This window comes from Orycteropus afer, unplaced genomic scaffold (assembly GCF_000298275.1).
Source record: "Orycteropus afer afer isolate SDZICR_OR568_19922 unplaced genomic scaffold, OryAfe1.0 scaffold00023, whole genome shotgun sequence".
NCBI classification, from domain to species: Eukaryota; Metazoa; Chordata; class Mammalia; order Tubulidentata; family Orycteropodidae; genus Orycteropus; species Orycteropus afer.
The window spans coordinates 4,431,469-4,455,310 of NW_006921610.1; the positions used below are offsets into that span (position 1 = coordinate 4,431,469).

The 23,842-nt window shown below is 42.3% G+C and overlaps 1 protein-coding gene across 1 annotated transcript in view; it reads left to right on the forward strand.

Annotated features, from left to right (window-relative positions):
• Positions 1–4,869: 4,869 nt before the first annotated feature.
• Positions 4,870–23,842, forward strand: part of CACNB4 (calcium voltage-gated channel auxiliary subunit beta 4) — a 365,008-nt gene continuing 346,035 nt past the window's right edge. The window contains exons 1-2 of the mRNA XM_007934929.2: positions 4,870–4,878; positions 5,101–5,184. Of these exons, the coding sequence (XP_007933120.1) occupies positions 4,870–4,878; positions 5,101–5,184 (93 nt within the window). The remainder of the gene's footprint in view (positions 4,879–5,100; positions 5,185–23,842) is intronic.

A 23,842-nucleotide genomic window follows, 5' to 3' on the forward strand; every position in this document is an offset into this window, starting at 1 on the left:
TCCTTCTTACCCAGTTTTAGTAGATTTTCTTGAATGAAAATTTCATCATTTACTGTGCACCCTTAGGAGAATTTAAAGAGATTTTAAATGGTTGTTATTTTAAAGTAATTTTTACCTGTTTCTTTGGTGGACAAGTACACAGAGTTCCTCAGGCTGTCATGCTGCTGTAGATTCTTTTTTGTTTTTAAATGATATTTCATTATGTTTTTGGTGAAGGTTTTCACAGCAAGGTAGGTTCTCACAATAATTTTTGCACAAATTGTTCAATGTCATTAATCACTGTGGTATACTAAGTCACATGGTATGGCTTTTCTAGCCATAGTCTTTGTTAATTCCCACTTTGCAACTGAGTAGCTGCTTGTTAAAGTCGTCTATCTGGGACAGCATGAAGTAATCTTCTGGGAAAGTTCACTCTCTCTCTCTCAGGTGTGTAGAACTCTGATGTTGGGATTGGTTGGTTTTGCCACTCTGCCAGGCTCAAAATGAGCCCTTCTAGAGGCAGAAGGAATCTCTGACTGCCAGTGAGAGAGATGCGCTGCTGAGAGAGACACTGTTGAGAGAAAGACTGAGACTGCCAGCTGAGAGAGACAGAGCATGTTCCTGAACTTGAATTGTAGCCTGTTGCTTCCCTAATAAACTCCATAATCTGTGAGTCCTGTGTGGCCACTGCAGTGAATTATTGAGCCCAGCAGAGAGGTGGTAGGTGCCGTGGGAGTGATGGTTGATGTCAAGGATGGTAAGAGGGCTGGAGGGTGGCAGCCTATCTGCCCTCCGGAGCAGGCCTTGAGCTGCTGATGGTTATTCTTTCTTCCTCTTATGTAGTTACAAGAGATCAGAAGATGCCGCCTCCCTGCCCCTTTAGCAGTTACATATTTCACCATGCACGAGCATTCTCATTATTTCTGTTCTGGTTGCTCTATCTCCATTAATGTAGTTTCCCTACCCCATTATAGTCACGTCTTTCTTTTAAAGTAATTGTTGACCTTTTGGCTTTATACAGTTGATTTTTTAAAGGATCATAGTACTTATGGGTAATAATTAATTATTTTGTGAGCCAGTCTGTTACTTAGCTACAAAGTGACCTCAGGGGCTAGTTTTAGTTCAAGGATTGAGGAGTATTTTGGCAATAGTCTTGGGGAGTCCTTCAGTCTCAAACAGTCAAGGGTGTTTTTCTTTTTAATCATTTTTTAGAAATGTGAAGTTCTGTTCCATATTTTTCTGCCATTCTGTCAGAGTTTATTGTGGCATTGATTAGAACAGTTGGTAGTGTAGCCAGGCACCACTTAGTTCTTCTGGTGCCAGCATAGATGAGACCATGGTTCATGTAGACTATTTGGTCTTGTAGACTAGTTTCTTCTTTAAGTGTTTGGTCTCCTTTTTTGCTTTTTTTGATGAGTATTGACCAATAATTTTATCTTAGATGGTTGCTCGGAAGCTTTTAAGACCTCAGACACTACTCACCAAACTTAAGATGTAGAACATAACTTTATGAACAATATTATGCCAATTGACTGAGATATTACACAAGATTATGGTCCTAATCCTTCAAACCCAGATCAAATCCTGTGAGGTGTTTGGTTACATAAAAAGTATGTGTAACTTTGGCCTCATGTGCTTTATTATATATATGAATATAAAGCACAACACACTGCCATCAAGTCAGATCTGACCCATAGCAACCCCTCCTTGGGTTTCTGAGGTGGTATCACTATGGAAGTAGGTTGCCCAAGCTTCCTTCCAAGGAGTGGCTGGTATATATGTGCTTATAATTGTGTGCATGCATATACATATGCACACACCTATACACACACACACACATATATATATACTTATGTATATATACCTATACTCACATATGCCTATATACATACCCACACATAGTTTTTGGTGGTTTTTGCTATTGTTTCAAAATTATATATGCCATAGCAGTTATCAGCAGGTTCTTCTATTTTGTGTACATTTTAGTGACATCATTTACCTTCTTCAAAGTTCACTCTCATTCAGTGTTACCTTTCCCATTGCCAAAAATAACAAATGTCTACCACCTAAAGAGTGAATCTCCCACTCTATCCCCTCATATGTAGTAACCACTAATGGACATTAGTTTCATTATAGTTACCTGTTCATGTCATTTCATTAAAGTGAGAACATACAGTATTTGTTTCTTTGTGATTGACTTATCTCACTCAATGTAATGTCTGCCAGGGTCATTCATGTCTCAAGATGTTTAGGGAACTCATTTTTCTTTATTGCTGAGTAGTATTCCATTGCATGTATGTACCATATTTTACTTATGCATTCATCTGTTGATGGGCACTTAGGTTTTTTCCATCTTCTTGCTATTGTGAGTTGTGCTGTGATAAATGTAGATTCTTTTTTGACAACCCATTCAAAGTCAGTGAAACTATAAGCAGTGAAAAACCAGAAAATCTAATTCTGATGGCCACATAATAATTCATTCTCTATAGATTAAGTAGCAGCTATGAGAATGGCTCAGACCTAAAAATGGATTGGATTGATGGTATCTAAAGCAGAGGAGTATTCATCGTAAAAGATATATTATTGCCCACAAACTTTGTGGAGTATCTACTAATGTAGGATATAGAAGATAAAAAGGTAAAATTCTGATTTGAAAATTAGGAGCTTTTCACCAAAAGCGAACTAATAAATCAAACTGGCCTATGCAAAGAGCCCAGAGAATAAGTGCTCCACTTTTTCAGGAGCATAGAAACTACCAAGGACTGGAGTGGTCAGGGAGGATTTCTGTGGAGAAAGAATGATTTTAGCTTGGGGTGAAGAAAGGATAGGATTGAGCCAGATATGTGTGTTGGGGGAGGGCTATTCCAAGAGGGCATTCCAGAGGTGGAATTACACTTGGTTTGTTTGGCAAAAAATGAGTAGACATGCTTGCTTGTCTGAAAAGTCTGTATAGAGACTCTGGTAGGAGAAATGATGTAGTGACCAGGAAAGCAGGAGAAATGGGAGAAGGGCTTGGTTTCTAGACATAACATTTTGATCTTTTCTTGTGGGCTGGTGAAAGCAGTGAGTGGTTTTTTAGATAAGAGTAGCTTAGGCAAAGATATGTTAGGAAAATGGCTTTGCTTGTAGTGTGTAGATGGAATGAAATGTGTGTGCGCGTGTGTGCACACCTGTATATATGTACACACACATTAGGGAGCCTAGAAGCAAGATTAATTATGAGACTGTTAGAAAAAAAAATGAACGTTAGGGTTAAGCGAAGGGGGTAGGAATGGAAAGAAAGTATTTCCTGGATGATAAGCTATAACCAAGACCCCATCAAGTCCAAGTAATTGCTAGAAAAGACAGATTTACCACTTGTTTCCATTAAAAAGGAAAAAAAAAAAAGAATCCTAGAATGCAAGATAAAATGGACTGGATTTCTTTATTTTTTTGAATTCACACACAGACACACACACATATTTTTTTCTTCCCCTTCTTATTACTTAGAATTCTTCCTCTCTACACTCGCCACTTTTTAATTTCAACTCAAATTAATCTCTTGTATCTAACCTGCTCTGGTAGCGCAGTGCCTAAGGCACTTGACTGCTAACCTGAAGGCTGGCGGTTCAAACCCACCGGCCACTCCTTGGAAGGCAGATGGGGCAGTCTACTTCCGTAGTGATACTGCCTCGGAAACCTAAGGAGGGCTCACTATGAGTCGTGTACGTCGATGGCACATAACAACAACAACAACAACAACAATCTAACCTGCAGAGGTTGTATCTGGCTTCAAGGATGAGTTTCTTCTCTTGAAAACAGCTATCCACTTAGAAATGGCATGAGGCCAACTCTTGCTTTTTAGCAGGTCTAATGTGACCTTCAAAACTCCTAAGGACGTGCTGATTTCCTGCGCGGCTGCCACTCCCACAGACTTGGGCTGGCAGGGTCTCCCACGTGTGTGACTTGCGGCTCCGGGGCTAGAGTTGCCAAAACAAAACAAAAATAAGGACAAAAAGCAAAGCACAAAAACCCACGTTTTCTACCACAGTGGACTGAGGAGAGAAGTCGCGGAAGAAAGCCTCAGCTCTAGCCCTTTTAAAATTCCAGTGCAGTAAATACAGTCACCCACCCAACCCCCGCTCGGGTCTTCCCACTCCCAGCCACACTGCACCAGCTTCCTTCTCCAAGTCCTGATTCATGAACCGTGCCACCTTTGTCTCATTTAAACTGTGCAGACTATTTTAATCCTTCCACCCCCATTCCAGATTTTCCCCTCCCTTCATCCGCTAGAAAGCTCTGATGTAAGGCTCTCGCTAGGTGGGAGAGCACTTCTCCCAATCGGTTCGGGTAGACCAGAAGCCCCCTCCCCGGACCCCCGTTGCGGGCGCCGGCGAAGTGCTTCTATCACTTTAAGGTGCTGCGCTTTCAGAAGTGCGGGAAGGGAGTCCAGGAGCCAGCACGGGTCCGGCGGGCGCCGGGTGGGGAAGAGCTGCCGCCTTCCCCCTCCTCTCCGCATCGCACTCTCCGGGGGCCAGCCGCCCTCCGCCCACCGCACACAGGCGGGCCATGCGGCTGTGAACCATGTCCTCCTACGCCAAGAACGGAACCGCGGACCGGCAGCACTCCCCTACCTCGCAGGTACCGCCCCCTCCTCCTCCTCACGCCGCTTCGGCGGCCAGAGCGCGCCCCGCCTTTATGCTGGGCGTGCGGGGGCCCCTAGACCGGGGAGTCTGCGGCCCCGCTCCCCCTCCTCCACGTCCCTTTCTCCTGCTCCTCCTCTTTCTCCTCCTCCTCCTCTTCCTCCTCCTCCTCACCCTCCTCGGAGTCTCTGCGCTCCCTCTCTGGAGCCCGCAGCCTTCCCCAGCTGATGCCGGGGACTTGGACCCCGCACCCTGAGCACCTCTGTTAATGGATGTGGTGGGTGCTCGCGGGCTGTTCTCCTCGGGCATCTTTTCACCTGTCGAGGCTTGGAGCGGGTGGGTGGGGGCGGGGCTGTGTTTGGGGGCGCGGAGGAGACTTGGGTGCGGGTTCTGCGGGACCCCAAGGAGCTGGTCCGAAGGCGGACTCTAGTCCAGGGTGACCGCCCCGCTTCCGCGGCCGTCCTCACCGCTTCTCTCTGGCTCTCTGTGTCGAGTTCAGGTGGCCCGAGGCACCACGACCCGGAGGAGCAGGTTAAAAAGATCAGATGGCAGCACCACTTCCACCAGCTTCATCCTCAGACAGGTAGGAAGGCAAGCGCGGAGAGGAAAATGGGGAGGAGGCCGAGAGGCTGTCGAGTGCGCTGCCCGAAGGTCCGGGAGCCGAGCGCGGCCCCCAAGTGGGGAAGAACCGGTCGCGTCCCTGCGCGCCCTTCTTCGTGTCCCGGACTAGCGTCCCGGTTCTCTCCCTGGCGTTCTGCATCCTGCTCTCGAAATCTTCGGGTCCAGGCGTCTCCGGGAAGTTAGTTCGTGTCAGTGCGCCTGAGCACAGGTCGGCAGGGACCTGGTTTAGGTCAAGGCCATATAACTTTAGAGCTGGAAATATGTCTAGCTGCACCTTCGTTGCGTGGAGAAACATCTTTAACTCTTGAAACTCGACTTTGTTTTATGAGGGCGGACAGTTAAGAGGTTCTTACGTTTTGTCCTACTTTGAGTCTTCTCTGTCTGAGTCTTGGGAGAGATTTCTGAGCTCTGATCTGAAGGAAGACACTTTGAGCAGAAACTTTATTCTGAGACTGCATCTTTCGTTCACTTGATTTGGAAAAAGACTGCTGGTTCTAGTTAAATCCAAATAGGCCAAGGCTGGCGCTCAGTCCCGGGGGTCTGGGTGCTGCTACAATGTTTGTTTTCTTCCGGGTGGTTGTGGTGCGTTGCATGTACTTAAGATCGCTGATTATGCTGTATGCATAGGTGCCTTTCACCTTGACTGGAATATAATCCTCAATTTTCTGACCGTCCTTGTTCTTGTGATAACTCACCCTGACTGCTGGGTTCTAGAGAGATTATGCGAAAGCAAATCACTTTGATCTCTCTTTAGAGCTGAGGCTGTCGAGGTGTGTGCGTTAGGGGTGACCTGGCAGGACTTTGGTCATCACACCGAGCTTTTTATGCAGGCTATGCTGTGGTCTGCTGGAGTGACCTTGGGAAATTCTTTTCTTTTTAGGTGACTCAGTATTGTGTGATGTGTTTCTAACCTGTGATGGCAGCTGTAGTGTTTCTTTAGTGATGATCATCAATTTAAACAGACTGTCAACGAGTGGATATTAGACAAAATTGGACCCAGACCTTTCCTAAAGGGTCCAAAGTAGATTAAAATAAAATTTATTGTGCAGACTTTCATTTTTTTCTCTAGAGACAGAGATTATTACTACTACTCTTTAATTCAGGAGCTCTGGTGGCGTAGTACCTAAAGCATTTGACCGCTAACTAGAAGGCTGGCAGTTCAAACCCACCAGCCACTCCTCCGAAGGCAGACTGGGCAATCTACTTTCATAGAGATACTGCCTCAGAAACCCAAGGAAGGGTCACTATGAGTCCCGATCGACTCTATGGGGCGTTTTTTTTTTTTTTTTTCTTTAATTCAAAAAGAGCTCTGGTAGCATAGTGCCAAATGCATTTGACTGCTAACCAGAAGGTTGGTGGTTCAAACTCACCAGCCACTCCCTGGAAGGAAGAATGGGCAATCTACTACCTTAGATAGGTTTACCACCTCAGAAACCCAGTGGGGGTCACTATGAGTCAGAATCTACTCAATGGCAGTGAGTTTGTTTTTTTGGTCTTATTCTTTAACAGGAAGCACAGTGAATAAATATGCATTAAAATAAATACATTTTGAATTCATTCTAAAACTGCATCCTATCCCCTTTGCAGTGCTTAGCTAATTTAGTATTTCATAGGGCAAAGGCAGTGTCCATTTTAAATAAAGAACTTGAGTTTTGCAAATGTTGGGGGTCTTGATGATGTTTACTTTGTGGTGCTTGTTTTGGGTAGTGTTTTGTTGTAAACTCTTGGAAATACTAATTATGCAGCAGTGCATTCCATGAGCTGTTTGACTAACACTTTTCAGTTCATCTGCTCCATCACTTCACTAATATTTTATTATTTTAAAAGCTCAAGCAAAGTAATATTCTTTCTACTATTTTTATATGTCTTCAATTAATGCCAATAAATAATCAAATGAGATTATATGTGTAGAAATTCTTTGCAAAGTGTGCAGGTAAGTATTGGTTTAAGTTTTTTTAAAGTATTGCATGTTAAATAATTTGGGACTAATTTGAACCAATGCAGATTTTTAGGATAAATATATTTGATAAGTCTTTCTGAAACTTGGGTTGGATTTATAAAATGGACTAATTTAAATTCACTAGTTGTGATTGTATTTTTCTAATAGAACACTAATATTGGAATTTGATAAGAGATGAAAAATGATTACAAATGGAATTTAACAGTATCTTATGAAATAAAAAGGAGCTCTGGTGGCCCTGTGATTAAAACATTGGGCTGCAGACCAAAAGGTGGGTGGTTCAAACCCAGTAGCAGCTCTGCGGGAGAAATATGAGGTAGTCTGCTTCCATAAAGATTTACAGCTTTGGAAACTCTATGGGGCAGTTCTACTCTATCCTATAGGGTCACTATGAGTCAAAACTGACTCAATGGCAGCAGGTTTTTTTTTTTTTTTTTTAAATGAAATAATTGAACAGTTTTCATCCAAATGCCCAAAATATTTTTTTAGAGGACAACAGCTGTTCATACTCATAGAGCCTCATTATTTGTGGAATTACCAGTCATTTATTGGCATTTGGATTCTTGATAAATTGGTGTGATGGAATTTCACAGTTTTTGTGAAAATTTTATAAAAGAAGAACATACTGGGGCTACCTTTACCCAGGAAGAACATACTGGGGCTACCACTAAAAATACTGCTGCTCATTTCTCTGTTCTATCATTTATAAATATATGGGGGGGAAGTATTCACTAAAAGCAAACATCAGATGGGTAACATGGGGCTGGGGGTGGAGGACAGAGGGCAGTCACCCAATAAAAAACAGCTTTAGCAAAAAACAGCTGGTAAAAAAAAAATCAGTATTTGTTTGTGTGCATGCACATACATCCACATGCATACATGTGAGTTTGCCTGAAAGAAGCTAGGAAAGATGGTTTGCCTGTACTTTGAGGGCTGCTCCTGGGAGTCCCTCAGGCATCACTGACCTTGTTTCCTGGTCTACTAGATTGCTGGCCTCCTCAGTTTAGAAGGGATATGGAGGTTTTGGAACAAATCCAGGGAGCAACTAAATGATTTCTTTGAGGAAAGATGAGAAGATTAAGTATTTTGCCACTGGAAAGAGAGAAGCTAGGGCTGACCCAGTAATGATCTTCAAAGTGTACACAAAGGCATTCTTTGGAAATGTGATGGAGTGTTCTTGGTTTTAATTGAGGATGAAACTCAAGAATTGGCTAAAATTAGAAAAAGAATGATTTACAGCAAGACTTTCCTGAGAGGGTTGTTATCATTGGAATGGCTTTCCAAGGGAGATTGTAGAATTTTCTCCCAGGGGATCACTTCTAACAGGCTCTTTATCATTGGAGTATTTATTCAGGCTTTAAATTTAGGAAACATTCCTTAAGCATTTGTTGTGTGCCTTGCACTGTGCTAGATGCTGTGGGGAATGAAAAGATGAATATGACAGGCTCTGTACTCAAAGAATTTTGTAATCCAGTTGTGGAGGCAGAGATGTATGCCATCAATAAAGTGAAATGTAACAAGGAATGAAGGAGTGGGCAAAATGCTGATGTGAGTTGAGTATTAAAATACCCATGGGTTTCACTTAACATGTTTTTTGTGGTTGAATACTCCAGGTTAGTCTTTTCCCCACTGGGACTGTGAGAGAAAATCTGATTAGGGTGGGATTAATTTGTTGGCCTTTCCTTGATAAGTCTGCCTTTATGAAGTCTGCAAGATGTTACATGACTTAGCTCCTACCTACTTTCCAGCCGCATCTTGCCATGATCGCTAAGCTCTGGACACAGAACTTGAACACAGCACCCTCCCTCCTGTCATAGAACCTTTTTGCATGTGCTGAGCCCTCTGTGGAGGACTCATGCTCTCTCCTCCGCCTACTTAACTTTTAATCTTCCTTGAGACCTAAATTCACTGTTCACTTCCTCAGGGAAGCCTTTTATAACTTCCTTGATAAGATCAGTTCCCCAATGAAGGGCTATCAGAGCACTTTATGGCAGTTTGTAATAGAACTTCCACTGTTATAATTTGACATGTACTTAGATTTCTCTGTCCATGACTGTCTCACCAGCCACCGCAGGGACATTTCTGCATTTGGTGTCCTTTGTATCCTCAGCTTCTGACATACTGCCTAGGGTTCATGTTGTTGTTGTTATGTACCATTGAGTCGGACCCGACTCATAGTGACCCCTCCTTGGGTTTCTGAGGCAGTATCACTATGGAAGTAGATTGCCCAACCTTCCTTCCGAGGAGTGGCTGGTGGGTTTGAACTGCCAGCCTTCTGGTTAGCAGTCAAGCGCCTTAGGCACTAGACTACCAGAGATAAGGTTCATAGCCGATGTCAAATTTCATGTTTGAATGTATGAAGGTATGGCTGGCTGGAGGACTCTGCTCTAAGATAGTAGACAGAATGATCTTAATACATTTAGGCTTGGAGTGCTGCTCCACTATTACACCCTTTCTTTCACTTATCTGTTGCTGCCTAGCAAACCAATTCAAAATTTTTATAGGTTAAAATAACATCATTTTATTCTTTCTCATGATTCTGTGAGCTGACCAGACAGTTCTGCTTCATGGGATGTTAGCTGAGCACTGGGAAGGTCCAAAATAGCCTCACACATGTGGATGGCAGTTGGTGCTGCCTTTTTGTTGAGAACTCGACTAGAGCTGTTGGCACGGACCTCAGTTTTCTCCCACATGGTTGCCGCATGGTTGCTGGAGCTTCCTCACAGCATGGTGGCTGGGTTCCAAGAGGGAACATCACAATAAATAAAGGCAGAAAGCTATAGATTTCCCAAGACTGGTCTCAAAATTATACAGCATTTGTTGCAATGTCTTGGTCAAAATAAGTGACAGGGCCAGCCCACTTTTAAGGGGAGGAAAAGTATTTTCAGGTGGAGTGTAGCATGGTCACATTGCAAAAGAGCATGATATACAATCAAACACCTCATGGGATTTGGTTCCTTGGTTTGGAAGTTTAGGGTCATGGTTTCCATGGGACATCCCAGTTATTTGGCCTAATAACGTGTTTAATGCTTCTGTTGTACGTCCTAGTTCTTTGTGTAGTGCCTGCAGTCTTAAAAGCTTGCCAGCAGCCATTTAGGGTACAGCAATTTGTCTCTGTTCAGCTTGAGCAAAAGAGGAAGATGGAGAGTCGGGAATGGGAGGAAGAAATGGAATGTGTGGCTGATTACTTCCATGAATAACTTTCTCCTTTGCCATGAGACCAGAAGATGTGGATGTTGCCTGGCTACCATTACTGAACTTTTGATCAAAGATTCTTCTATACAAAAAGGAGAAGATGCAAAACAGAATGTGAAATTCTCATGGCATCCAGGATTTCTGGATCCAAGGAGGCTGGATGAATCCCTGAAACTGTTGTGCTGAGATAATCTTTAAACCTTAAACCAAAAATATCCCCTGAACACCTCTTAAAACCAAACAGTAGTTTAGCTAAACGAGTAAAAAATGTTTCCCTTGAGTTTTGTACTCTTTTTTAAAAACTGTATGTATTTATTTTGTTGTTGAGAAATATATACAGCAAAACATACATCAGTTCAACAGTTTCTACATGTACCATTTAGTGACAGTGATTACATTTTTCAAGTTGTGCAACCATTCTCACCTGCTTTTCCTGAGCTGTTCCTCCCCAATTAACATAAATGCACTGTCCCTAAGGTTAGCATCTAATCTTTCAGGTTGTTGTTATTAATTTGATCTCATATAGATAGTTCTTAAAAGAGCAGAATGCTCAAGGCAGTCTAAACTCTTGTCCACACATTCCATAAATCTAACCAAACCCACTGCCAGTGAGTTGATTACAGGGTTTCCAAGGCTGTAAATCTTTATGAAAGCAGACTGCTTCATCTTTTCTCCCATGGGTTAGAACCTCTGACTTTTGATTAGCAGCAAATGCCTTAGCCACTGCACTTCCAGAGTTCTTACACATTCCATATCCTCATATTCCTGACTCGTCTTCTTCCTCTATTGCTACAGGTGAATAGAGACCAATTTTTGTCCCTTGGATAGCCACTTGCCAGCTTTTAGGATCCCAGACACTACACAATGAACTAAGAGGTAGAAGAGAAACACTAAATATGGTGCTAGGTCAGTTAACTTGGTTGTCCCATGAAATCATACCCCAAACCTCCAAACCAAGGTATCAAATCCCATGAAGTTTTTGATTGTATGTGAACAGCCTCAACTGCTACTCTGTTGTTGTTGCAAATATATCTATCACACAATTTTTGCCAGTTCAACTTTCTACAGATGTAGAACTTATTGACAGCAATTACAATGATTGACTGTGCATCCCTACCCTTAATCACTGTGGTATTTCCTTCACCGTTAACTCCCCTTTGTCCTTCCCTCTTGCCCCTGATAACCACTAATAAACTTCGTTCTCTGTACATTAGCCTTTTCTTGCCTGCTAGTATAAGGAGCTCTGATGACTTAACAGTAATTAAGGCATTCAGTTGCTAACCAAAATGTTCAAACACACCAGTCATTCTTCGGGAGAAGGATGAGGCATTCTGCTTCAGTAAAGATTTACAGCCTTGGAGATCTTAAAGGACAGTTCTACTCTGTCCTATAAGGTTGCTATGGGTCGGAATCGACTCTATGGCAGTGATGCTTGGTTTGGTTTTGTCTTTTTATATAAGTGAGGTTATACAGTATTTGTCTTTTTGTGATTGATTTCATTCAGCGTAATTTCTTCTAGCTCCATCCATGTTGTAGCATATGTCGCGTCATCGTTTCTCCTACTGTCTGAGTAGTATTCCACTGTATGTATGTACTGCATTTTGTTGATCAATCTACTCATCTGTCGATGGGCATTTAAGGTGTTTCCACCTTTTGGCTATTGTGAATAGTGCTGCAGTGAACATTGGTGTGCAAGTCTCTGTTTGAGTCTTTGCTTTTAAGTCTTTTGGGTCTATACCTGAGGGTGAAATTGCTAGGTCATATGGTAGTTCTATTTTTAGTTTTTGAGGAATTGCCATACTGTTTTCCACAAAAGCTGTACCATTTTGCAGTCCCATTGGCAGTTGATCTTTGCCAACTATTTTTTTTTTTAATCTTAGCTATCCTAGTGAGTGTGAAATTGTCTCACATTGTGGTTTTGATTTGTGTCTCTCTGATGGCTAATAATGCTGAGAATCTTTTCTTGTGTTTTGTGGCCATTTGAAAGTCTCTTTTGGTGAAATATCTATTTAAGTCCTTTGCCCATTTTGTGATTAGGTTATTTGTCTTTTTGTTTTTAAGTTGTGGAAGTATTACATATATTTTGGTTATTAGAGTCTTGTCAGATATATGATTTCTGAAGATATTCTCCCAGTCAGCAGCTTGAGTTTCATTTTTTTGGTAAAGCCTTTTGATGAACAAAAGTTTTTAATTTTATGAGGTCCCATTTACTTATTTTGTCTTTTGCTGTTTGTGCTTTTGTTATTATATTAGATAGTCCATTACTAAAATCTTGGCCTGATAGCATTACCCCTGCTTGTTCTTCTAAGAATTTTATGGTTTTAGTTCATACATTTAGTCCTTAATCCATTTTGAATTTGTTTTGGTATATTGCGTGAGGTATGGATCCTGTTTAATTTTTCTGTATGTTTGTTGTTGTTATGTGCCGTCGAGTTGGACCCGACTCATATCGACCCCTCCTTGGATTTCCAAGGCAGTATCACTACGGAGGTAGATTGCCCCATCTTCCTTCCGAGGAGTGGCTGGTAGGTTTGAACCGCCAGCCTTCTGGCTAGCAGTCAAGTGCCTTAGGCACTATGCTACCAGAGCTCCAATTTTTCCAGCAACATTTATTGAAGATATTCTTCCTTTCCCATTGAATGGACTTAGCAGCCTTGTCAAAAATCAGTTGACCATAGATGTATGGGTTTATTTCTGGATTCCCAATTTTATTCCATTAGTCTATGTGTCTGTTGTTAACTAGTTGAGTTTTTACAATCAAGGGACTTAAATGTAGAGGCATGGTTAAACAGGTGAAGAGAAAGCAGAGAAAACAAACCAGAGGTTAGCAACAGTAGGCAGCTACTATCGCTCTAAGCTACTATCCCTTAGGAGGATGGAGGAAGGAAGCTGTTACTGTAGCACAGAGGCCAGAATCACCTGCTGGAGTTGGAACCACAGGGCTGCTATTTGGTGGGAGCAAGAGCAGTAGAAGAGATGTAGCTTCTGCCAAAGAAGCCACATGAGGCAGAGAGAATGGGAAGAAATACCCTGGCTTTTCCCTTCCTCCTCCCCTGTCTCTCCCATTGGCTAAACCTAGCTGGAAGCCAGTTGACACAGGAGCCTGGGAAATATCTGGCAGGCATTAAACCAAACCAAATCCATTGCCATCAAGTAGATTCCGCCTCATAGCAACCCTATAGGACAGGGTAGAACTGCCCCCATAGAGTTTCCAAGGCTGTAAATCTTTATGGAAGCAGACTGCCTTATTTTTTTTCCCCAGAGCAGCTGGTGGGTTTGAACCATGGACCTTTTGGTTAGCAGCCAAATGCTTTAACCACTGCACCACCAGAGTTCCTTCTGCAGGCATTGCCAGAAAACCAGACCCACTGCCATCAAGTAGTTCTAACTCATAGTGACTCGATAGGACAGAGTTGTTGTTGTATGCCATTGAGTAGGACCCAACTCATAGTGACCCCTCCTTGGGTTTCCAAGGCAGTATCACTACAGAAGTAGATTGCCCCATCTTCCTTCCGAGGAGTGGCTGGTGGGTTTGAACCGCCAGCCTCCTGATTAGCAGTCAAGTGCCTTAGGCACTACGCTACCAGAGCTCCTATAGGACAGAGTAGAACTGCTCAGCAGGGTTTCCAAGGCTGTAAATCTTTATGGAAGCAGACTGCCTCATTTTTCTTCTGTGGAGTGAGTTTGGACCACCAACCATTTTGTTAGAAGCCCAGTGCTTTAGCCACAGTGTCACCAGAGCTCCTTCTGAAATAGAGGGCAGAGCGGGAGAAGGAAGAGAATGGATCTAAAGAGAACAGGCCCAGGAGTGCACAACCACTATTATATTTTAGCTGTAGGGAAGACTATCATGAGTCATTTTCATCAAGTATGTTGAAAGCTTTTAGTCTATCTGTAAACAGAATTTCCTTGCAAAATGATATGCAGGCAGTCCTCAGGTTACAGATGTCCAACTTAAATACACCCCATAGTTATGAACCAACTCTTAAATGTCTTTCCTTGAGCCTAAACCCAGGTATCGCGCATAGGAAGAGGGGTTAAGCGTCGTCCTCCCTCACCTTACCCCCAACTCATCCTGCAGCAGCCAATGGGCACTCTTTGCACCCACCCAGACCTGGACCTCACAGCACGTGCCTCTCACTGAGCCTGGGAAGTGATGGCGGCTTGCAGAGTGTGCTGGGCTGGTAGCAGCACCTCCACCGTACGTAGCCTTGGAACCATGTGAGCTACGTCATTGGTTGGGGGGCTTGGCAGGAGGCTTTAGGCATGGACCTGGCTTCTGCTCCAAACCACCTGGCTGGGTACTGCTTCGATATTGTCTGCAGTTTGGCATGGCAACTCCAGATCCCGACCCTGGCTGTCCCTGGCCTCAGTCCAGCCTTACCTGGACCATGTTCCAGCTTGTGCTGTGCAGCCATAGCCAGGCATCAGGCTCTTGGGGATGATGGGGAGGGAGAGCCCAAAAGGGAGAATCCAGCTGCTGCCACCAGAGGAGGGCAAGAGGCCCAGGATAAACTGCCGCTGGCTGCCCAAAGGCCATGGTGGTGGGGTCCTCACTGCCTACTCCGCGGGCAACATACAATGGTTCGTAATAAAAAACGAGTGGAGCTTTGGTAGTGTAGTGCCTGAGGCACTTGACTACTAACCAGAAGGCTGGCGGTTCAAACCTACCAGCTACTCCTCAGAAGAAAGGTTGGGCAATCTACTTTTGTACTGATACTGCCTCAGAAACCCAAGGATGGGTCGCTATGAGTCAGGTCCGACTTGATGGCACATAACAACAACAACTTTAAGAAAAAAAGAAACAAACACCTCACTGCCATCAAGTCATTTCCGACTCATAACAACCCCCATTGGGTTTCTGAGGCTGTAAATCTTTACAGAAGTAGATCGCCCCATTTTCCTTCTATGGAGCAGCAGCCACTAACTTTCCAGTTAGTAGTCAAGTGCCTTATCCACTGTGCCACAAGAGCTCCTACTGCTTTCAGATGTGCATAAAAAAGGAAATCATTATTACTGTATTGTTATGTTAAAAATGTTTTAGAAGTATGTCAAGAAGTGTTTCTTTAATGTTTTTTATACATAGAAAGATGTACTATGTACTAAGACAAACATTTGATTAAGTGATGTTAGATATGAATCTGAACTAACTGTCCTGACTTAAGTAAAATTTGATTTAAAGACAGATTTGGGAACTCCAGGGGCTGCCTGTAACCCAGTCACAGTGAATGTCAAGGAAAAGTTTATAACTATTTTCTTCATGAAATTTCTGTGGAGTGCGTCTTCCCAAATTCAGATACGATAAAGCAAGAGAGAATTGTATCTCTTCTTTGCTTGAATAACTCAATTGAATTTACAAAGCTTCTGATTCAGAAATCTGACCAGTGAACTAGTCATTTTCACTCATCTCTGGGTGTCTATTCTTGGCACACACAGTTTCCTAAATTCCATTAATTTGCATAATAAAAGAGAGAACTGACTAGTCGAGTTGTCAGATTAGGATGCTAGCATTTTATTTAAATGATAAATTTTGATTCAAGTTTTAATCTTTCTAGGAAATCACAGGAAGCTGTGTGGAAACCTAAGCAATGAAGATGACCTTGTGTTTGCTCTGCCCCCTTAGTTACCTCATGTGCTGCCCCAGACAGTGCCATTTCTGGGCATGAGAGGGCAGACACTGCGCCTTCATCCAGAGAAAAAGCAAGGCCAGGGCCAAAGAGAATGCAGTTTAGTTAAACCAAGTAGTTTAGCTCCATTTCACTCTATTTCTGGTGGTCTGCTAACCCAGTGTATCAAGTTGGGCCATACACATCCGATTCTCACCCATTCTCTGGCTCTGGTTGTGACATTGTCCAAGCTCATCTTCTTCCTCAGTTTGCCTCTTACTTGGTCTCGTTTCCAGAGCTCAGATTCAGAAGAACGCATAAGCCCTAACATGAGTGAGCTGGCCTGCAGCTTGCCAAGATTCACTGAAGGCTCTAAGAAGTGTTCACGTTTCTTGCAGGGAGGGGGTATGCAGGCCCTGCTCAGTTGTGCAGCTCTCTGTGTATGACCTCTGCATTCCTTTAGCAACATTTTAGAGAAGAGTGCTTCCTTTAGTGCCATCCCTTTCTACTCACTTGTCCCCTGCACTTCCTTCCTAACAGGAGTGTGTGGGCTGAGAGTGGATTACAGGCCTCAGAAACATGGATCCTGAGTTTTTAAACTCCTTCAATGGGTGTGCTTGGTATAGGCAGAGGCCCAGACGTTTTTCACTTCCCTTTAACCTAGTGTGTTGCACAAATATTTCTTCAGTGTGCTGTGGCCTAGAAAAGCTTGGGAACACTGCCTTGACCATCCTCAGGCATACACAGTTTCTGTACTACCTCTCCAAACTAGAATGCATCACAATAATAAAAAACAAACCAAACTCACTGCTGTCGAGTCGGTTCCAACTCATAGCAGTCCCTTTTGGGTTTCCAAGGCAGTAAATCTTTACAGAAGTAGATTACCCAGTCTTCCTTTGGTGAAGTGGCTGGTGGGTTTGAACTGCCAGACTTCTGGTTAGCAGTCAAATGCCTTAGGCACTAGGACACCAGAGCTCCTTATCACAGTAATAAGTTTCAAAGAGAGTGAGGCTGTTATCCACAGTGAGTTCCCATAAAATACATTCGGATTTAAGTAGTTGCTGTTGTCCTGCCTGTACACAGTGATATGCCCTTGTCTTTGATGAACCAGGAAAACAATACTCTTCCTTGTTGTTATTGTTGTTAGGTGCCGTTGAGTCAATTTTGACTCATAGCGACCCCATGTGACAGAATAGAAATACCCCATAGGATATTCTGAAGTTGAAATTATGAACTTGATTGTATAGAAACATATCAAGAATTTGGACTAAACCATGTGAACTAGGGGTAGGACTGGAAATAGAAGCCTAAATTAGTGATTCATTTTAAAAGAATAGTTTTATTGATTTCAAGTAACAACAATGACAAAAGTGTGCTATGGCAACTTGCTTTCAGAAATAGATAAGGCTGTTGTGTTATCAACAACTGGCTTGAATATAAATAGTGTTCTGAAATTACTTGAAGATACTTAAACCATTTTCACTCAAGTAAACATGCCCTTCTGTACACTTTCCTATTTTCTTCATCATATCCTTCTTAATATACATATAAACAGAGGAAAGGTAATTAATTGAATCTGAAGGACTGGCATTCAGCATTTGTACTTTATGTACTGAAAGCATTAATTATATTTAGGCTAAACATAAAACTTAGGCAACAGCTACTGAGTCTTTCTGATAATTTTACTGTTATAATTTGGATGACAAACTATGCCTATTTTATTTTTTATTTTACGTTTTCTCTGTAAATAAAGGTATCTTTCAGTTGCAATTTAGTTGCTGTAGTAGTAATATTCATTTTGAGATAAAATATTTTGTGAATTTAAACTTGAAAAGAACTTGCAATTTCTTAGATTGTCAGAATCACTAAAAATGGTAAATTTTCTAGTGTTCTGTGTCTGTATATTAGAATATTTTCAAACTCCTTGTGGAATTTTTTTTTTCTATTTCTTTTGTAATCCATGGAAAGACCAGTAAGTAGTAGTAATGTAAATGCATTGTAACTTGGACAGATGAATTTATCATCCTTTCTACTTTCTTCTCAAATAGCCCAGTGCTGTTGCTAATACCTCAACTGCTGATGTTTTTAGAATGAAAGAGGTGGGTAAAACGACTGTGGTTATGGTTAGACTTCTCCTTCCACAGCCATCAAGTAGATTCCAACTCATAGTGACCCTATAGGATAGAGTAGAACTGCCCTATGGGGTTTCGTAAGCCATAAATCTTTACAGAAGCCTCATCTTTCTCCCACGGAGTGGCTGGTGGGTTTGAACCACTTATCTTTTGATTAACAGCTGAATAACAAATACTAGAACTGCTCTGCACCACCAGAGCTTCTAGAGTGCTCCATGGTCACTGCTTTTTTTATTTAGCCTATGTGTGTATGTTTTAGGCATTCAGGGGTGATGCATACAGTTAATGTGCCTGGCTGCTAACCAAGGATTGGGAGGTTTAATCCACCCAGAGGTACCTCAGAAGAAAGGCCTGGCAATCCTCTTCTGAAAAAATCCCCCATTAAAAACCCTGTGGTGCACAATTGTATTCTGACACTCATGGGGTTTCCATGAGTTAGAATTTACTTGACAGCAACTTTTTTAAAAAAAATTCTATATTGTCATAATCTAATTTTCGAACATTTTCATCACCCCTAAAAGAAACCTCCTCACTCATTCTCTGTCCTTTCCCCCCAGCCCTAAGCAGCCCATTTTGTTCTCTGTCTCTATAGATTTGCCTATTAAGAACATTTTGTATAAATGGAATCATACAATATGTAATCTTTTGTGATGGGATTCACATTTTTTCAGTAACATATGCTCTATACCAGACAGAGGGTTTCCAGTTATAGCTCATGGTCTAAATGTGTAGGTGTTGGCCTAACTATGGAACTTGCCTTTCCTGTATCCAAGTAAGTAAGAAGTCAGTCAGCTTATAGCCCAGATACAAACTCAAAAATACCAGTGATCATGAGGATGGCACAGGACCTGGTAACATTTCCTTCTCTTATATGGAAAGTCGTCATGAGTCAGAGCTGACTCAGTGGCAGCTAACACAATGATATTTGAGATGACTTTGCAAATTGTCATATCAAATGGGGTGGATCATACCTACGTTTATTTTAGAGCTGCAGTTTCCACTCATAAAGCTGAATTTTTAGGTTGTTGAGGGGGTCAAACAATTGACATAGATGGAAATAAAACCACTGACCTTGGTCTCCTTGTCATCAGATTCTAACTAAACTAAGCAGCTCCCATCTGCAAAATGGAATTTATATAATAGGATGTGATAAACTGAATTAGAACAATATAAGTGACTAATGCTATCATTTATTATTTTTTTATTGTGATTTGGGTAAAGTTCCCATAATTATTTTTGGTAATAGAAATGTTTTGGGTACTTAAAATTAAAAATACTTCTTTGATTTTATCTAAATGTTCATAATAACTCAGCATTGGTAATTGTATTTGTTCCTTGAGAGATGCAATTAAAGAGAAAGCAAAGTGCTTGAGTCCCAGGCTAAGTACAATATTTAGGGGGATTACTGGGTATATAAAACTGTGGTCTCTGTGTGGCAGGTGCTGCTCAATTATATTTGAGCACTTCCCTGGGGGACAAAAGTCAATTATCAACATAGTCATGTGGGAGAGAAATAGGTCATCTGCAAACATTCTCTGCTAATTTCAGAAAGCTTGAGGGGTGATTTAGTTTTGGACTATTTTTTGCTCTTTTAGCCTCCGTTTTGTTGTGCACTGTGGTATTGATTGTCATACTCATTTCCTTTATTTAATTCTATATAAATATTTCCTTTGGTCACATAAAATAAAAATTAATCCAAACAATATCTTTTAAAATATATGTCAGACTTGCATTGTAAGATTAATGTGCGCCATGTGTCTTCTTATTTTTATCATTTCTCTGTTTGTAGAGATAAGGAGCATTGGTGGCACAAAGTGCTTGGCTGCTAACCAAAAGGTTGGTGAAACAACGCATGTGAAGAGTTGAGTGAAAAACCAATTTGCTCTATAAACTTTCACTCAAATCACAATAAAAAGTTAAGAAGAAAAAAAAAAAATCAGTGCTTTGACTCTACCAAGGGCTTTGAGGCAGAAAAGACCTGGCAATCTGCTCCAGTAAAGATTGTTGTTGTTGTTGTGTGCCATCGAGTTGGACCCTACTCATAGTGATCCCTCCTTGGGTTTCCAAGGCAGTATCACTACGGAAATAGATTGCCCCATCTTCCTTCCGAGGAGTGGCTGGTGGGTTTGAACCACCAACCTTCTGGTTAGCAGTCAGGTGCCTTAGCCAACAGCCTAGGAAGCCCTATGAGGCAGTTCTCCTTTGTCTTATAGGCTAGCTGTGAGTCAGAATTGACTTGCCGGCACACAACAACGTTCATAGAGATGCTTCGGATTTACAGTAACCCAGTACAATGCTCATGTTGTATTTTCAAGTATTTTATTTACTATTTCTACACAAGAAGAATAAAGAATATTGTTTTGGTTACTTAGTTATTCAATATTCTTTGTCAGCACCATAATTCAAATACATCAATTCTTCTGTAGTCTTCCTAATTTATTGTCCAGCTTTCTGGTGGTGTAGGACCTAAGGCATTTGACTGCTAACCAGAAGGCTGGCGGTTCAAACTCACCAGCCACTCCTCAGAAGGAAGGTTGGGCAATCAATTTACTTCCGTAGTGATACTGCCTCGGAAACCTAAGGAGGGGTTGCTATGAATCGGATCCAACTTGACGGCAGTGGGTTAGTGCCTCTCTAACAGAAAATACCACAGGTGAGTGGCTTGCACAAACAGGGATTTATTCTCTTACAGTTTAGGAGGTTAAAAATGTGAGTTCAAAGTGCCAAGCTCTGGGGGCTGGGTAAAAGCCCCTTGACCTTGGGCTTCAGCTCTGCCTCTTGCTCCCAGCCCGCTGGAGTGGGAGGCGTCTCTTCAGTCAGGCAGCTGCTAGCTGCTGAGGTTGACAAACACAATGGTGCAGTTCCAAGATTACCAAACAACATGGCAGGCCCTAATTCAAGTCCAGAGGTAGTCCCAAGATTGGTAGGAAATATGGCAGGCTGCTCACTGAAGACTTGGCTACATGCTGGTCCAAGCATGCCAAAACACTGCCGAGACTGTTCTCAAAACTTCTCCTCATATACTGGAAGCAGACCACATCCCTAAGGCAGCTACTCAGCTGTTCCAGTAGATTCTACTGTGGAGAGGATTACCAATCTAATTATGAGGAATAACTATATCCAGCTGCCCAGCCACTCAAAACCAGGCCCAGCCAAGTTGAGACATAAACTTAACTACCACAAATATTAATTTTTAAAAGGACAGGGAGTTTGTGTGTGTGTTGGTGTGTGTGTGTTTAAATGGGTGTGGCTGTTACAACTAGTTGCTGTCTCATTGGATCTGACTCATGGCCCGCTCATGTAAAACGAACAAAATGTTGTCTGGTCTTTCATTTTCTTCATGATTGTTGGTGAGCTCAAGTCCACTGTTGCAGCCATTGTGTATTTCAAGTGCCTTCCTACCTAGGCACTCAGTGTTCTAGCTTTATATAGGACAACATTCTCTTGTGATCCATAGGTTTTCACGGGCTAAGTTTTGACAGTAGATTGTCAGCCCTTTTTTCTTAGTCTGTCTTAGTCTGGAAGCCCTGCTGAAACCTGCCCACCATTTGAAGCACCAGTAGCATAACTTCCAGCATCACAGCAACTGGGGTACAACAAACAGACAGGTGGTGGTAGATTATTTAAAAGACAGTGAAATCAGGCAAAAACTTAAGTATGTCCAACTTACAAGTACTCTAAAAGCATCCATCGTTAATTACCCAGGCCTCTTGCCACAACTGTAGCCTTGTTTAAGACACCAACAACAGCAACAAAAACCAGGCTCTGGAGTGTTTTGCGTAACTGTGGGTTCCTAAATTGAAAGGGAGCAAGCTGTGTGGTCAGGAAGATCTGTGACGCTGACCCAGATGCTTGGGAAAGGGGTGGGAGGCGAGGACTAGGAGGGGTAGACTGGTTATGGTGATCCCCTGACCCCACATACCTGCTTTCACATTTCCTGCCTACTTCTCTTTTTCCTCCACTGTCTGAAATTCAAATAGTTTCAAGATGATTCCGGTTAATGAGCAGCCTACTTTAAAAATATAAAAGTGCCCAGGAGTCTTAAGAGGGTCTGTTCATTCATGTATTATTGTAATTTGACATATTGCTTACAGATACGTTCATTTTACCATCTTAAGACCCACAACAACAAAGCATATACTCTCCCAAATATCCACTTTCCCCAGATCTAATGACCCTTTCAATCTAGTGACCTCCCATTGCTGCCCCATCAAAAAGGTTGTCTCCTTTGCTTTTGCTACTTCCATTTTTGCTCTGAAACAAACAAACAAACTCACTGCCATCGAGTCAGATCGACTCATAGTGACCCCTCCTTGGGTTTCTGAGGCAGTGTCACTATGGAAGTAGGTTGCCCAATCTTCCTTCCAAGGAGTGGCTGGGCTAAAAAAAAAAAAAAAAAAAAAAAGTTATACCCCTCTCCACCCCCCGAACACACAGGCTTTTGAATCTTATTGGCCCGAAATCATTAATAAGCCAACATCTGTGGCCAGAGTGGCTGGCTTAGACCAATAGTTTGGCTACTTCTAGAGGTGACATTGGGGTCAGCCCCATCCAGATGGTGGCTGAGAATAGGTAGGACCCTAGGAAACTTTGTGAGCTTGTGGAAGGAGGGGAGAATGGGTACTGTGGAAGCAATTAGCCAGCTGTTCACTCAAGGAAGGACTCTCATGTGGACACAGACAAGTTAGCGGAACTTCTTCCTTCTGCTCCTCATTCCTGTTGTACCACATGCTTCAGCCACATCATGGATTAAATAGGATTGCGTAGACTAATTTAGGAGCCTAATTATCTATTAGGAGCTCTGGTAGCATAGTGCCTAAGGCACTTGACTGCTCACCAGAAGGCTGGCGGTTCAAACCCTCCAGCCACTCCTCGGAAGGAAGGTGGGGCAATCTACTTCCGTAGTGATACTGCCTCGGAAACCCAAGGAGGGGTCGCTATGAGTCGGGGCCGACTCGACGGCAAACAACAACAACAACAATTATCTATTGGAGCTCTGGTAGCATAGTGCCTAAGGCACTTGACTGCTAACCAGAAGGCTGGCGGTTCAAACCCACCAGCCACTCCTCGGAAGGAAGGGGCAATCTACTTCTGTAGTGATACTGCCTCGAAAACCCAAGGAGGGGTCGCTATGGGTCGGGTCTCACTCGACGGCACATAACAACAACAACAACAATTATCTGTTGTAATATTGTTTACTTACAAGAAAATATGTATCAAGATTCAAATAACTGACTAAAAAGGTAATTTCTGGGATACCACCCAAGTATTAATAAGTAGGTGACTTCCTGAATTAGTATTTCTCAGGGACCTTATTTTTCCATCTGTAAAATGAGAGTAAGCGTTGAATGGACCAAGTGAGCTCTAAGGTTCCATTATCTAACTTTATGTGTATGTGCAGATATGTGTGGTAAATACATTCAATCTAGTAGAAAACACTGTACTTTGTAGTTTTTACAGAAAACTTACATCATTTGTCTGCTGAAATACACCCAAAACATAGGATCATTAGACAGCAAATATTATCGGAAATTTCAGATGAGGAAATACTTTTTAGAATGTTGCAAAGACAAGATGTGGAGGAGTTCACAGGAGGAAGGATAATTTGGGATATAGCTGGAATTTATCTCTTCCAAGCACATGAAAGGATGTGCAAAGAAGAGTGGGTTGTCAAGAATGAAGTATTTGTGAAACGTGGTGAGATGATTCTCAGATATTCATCCTGAA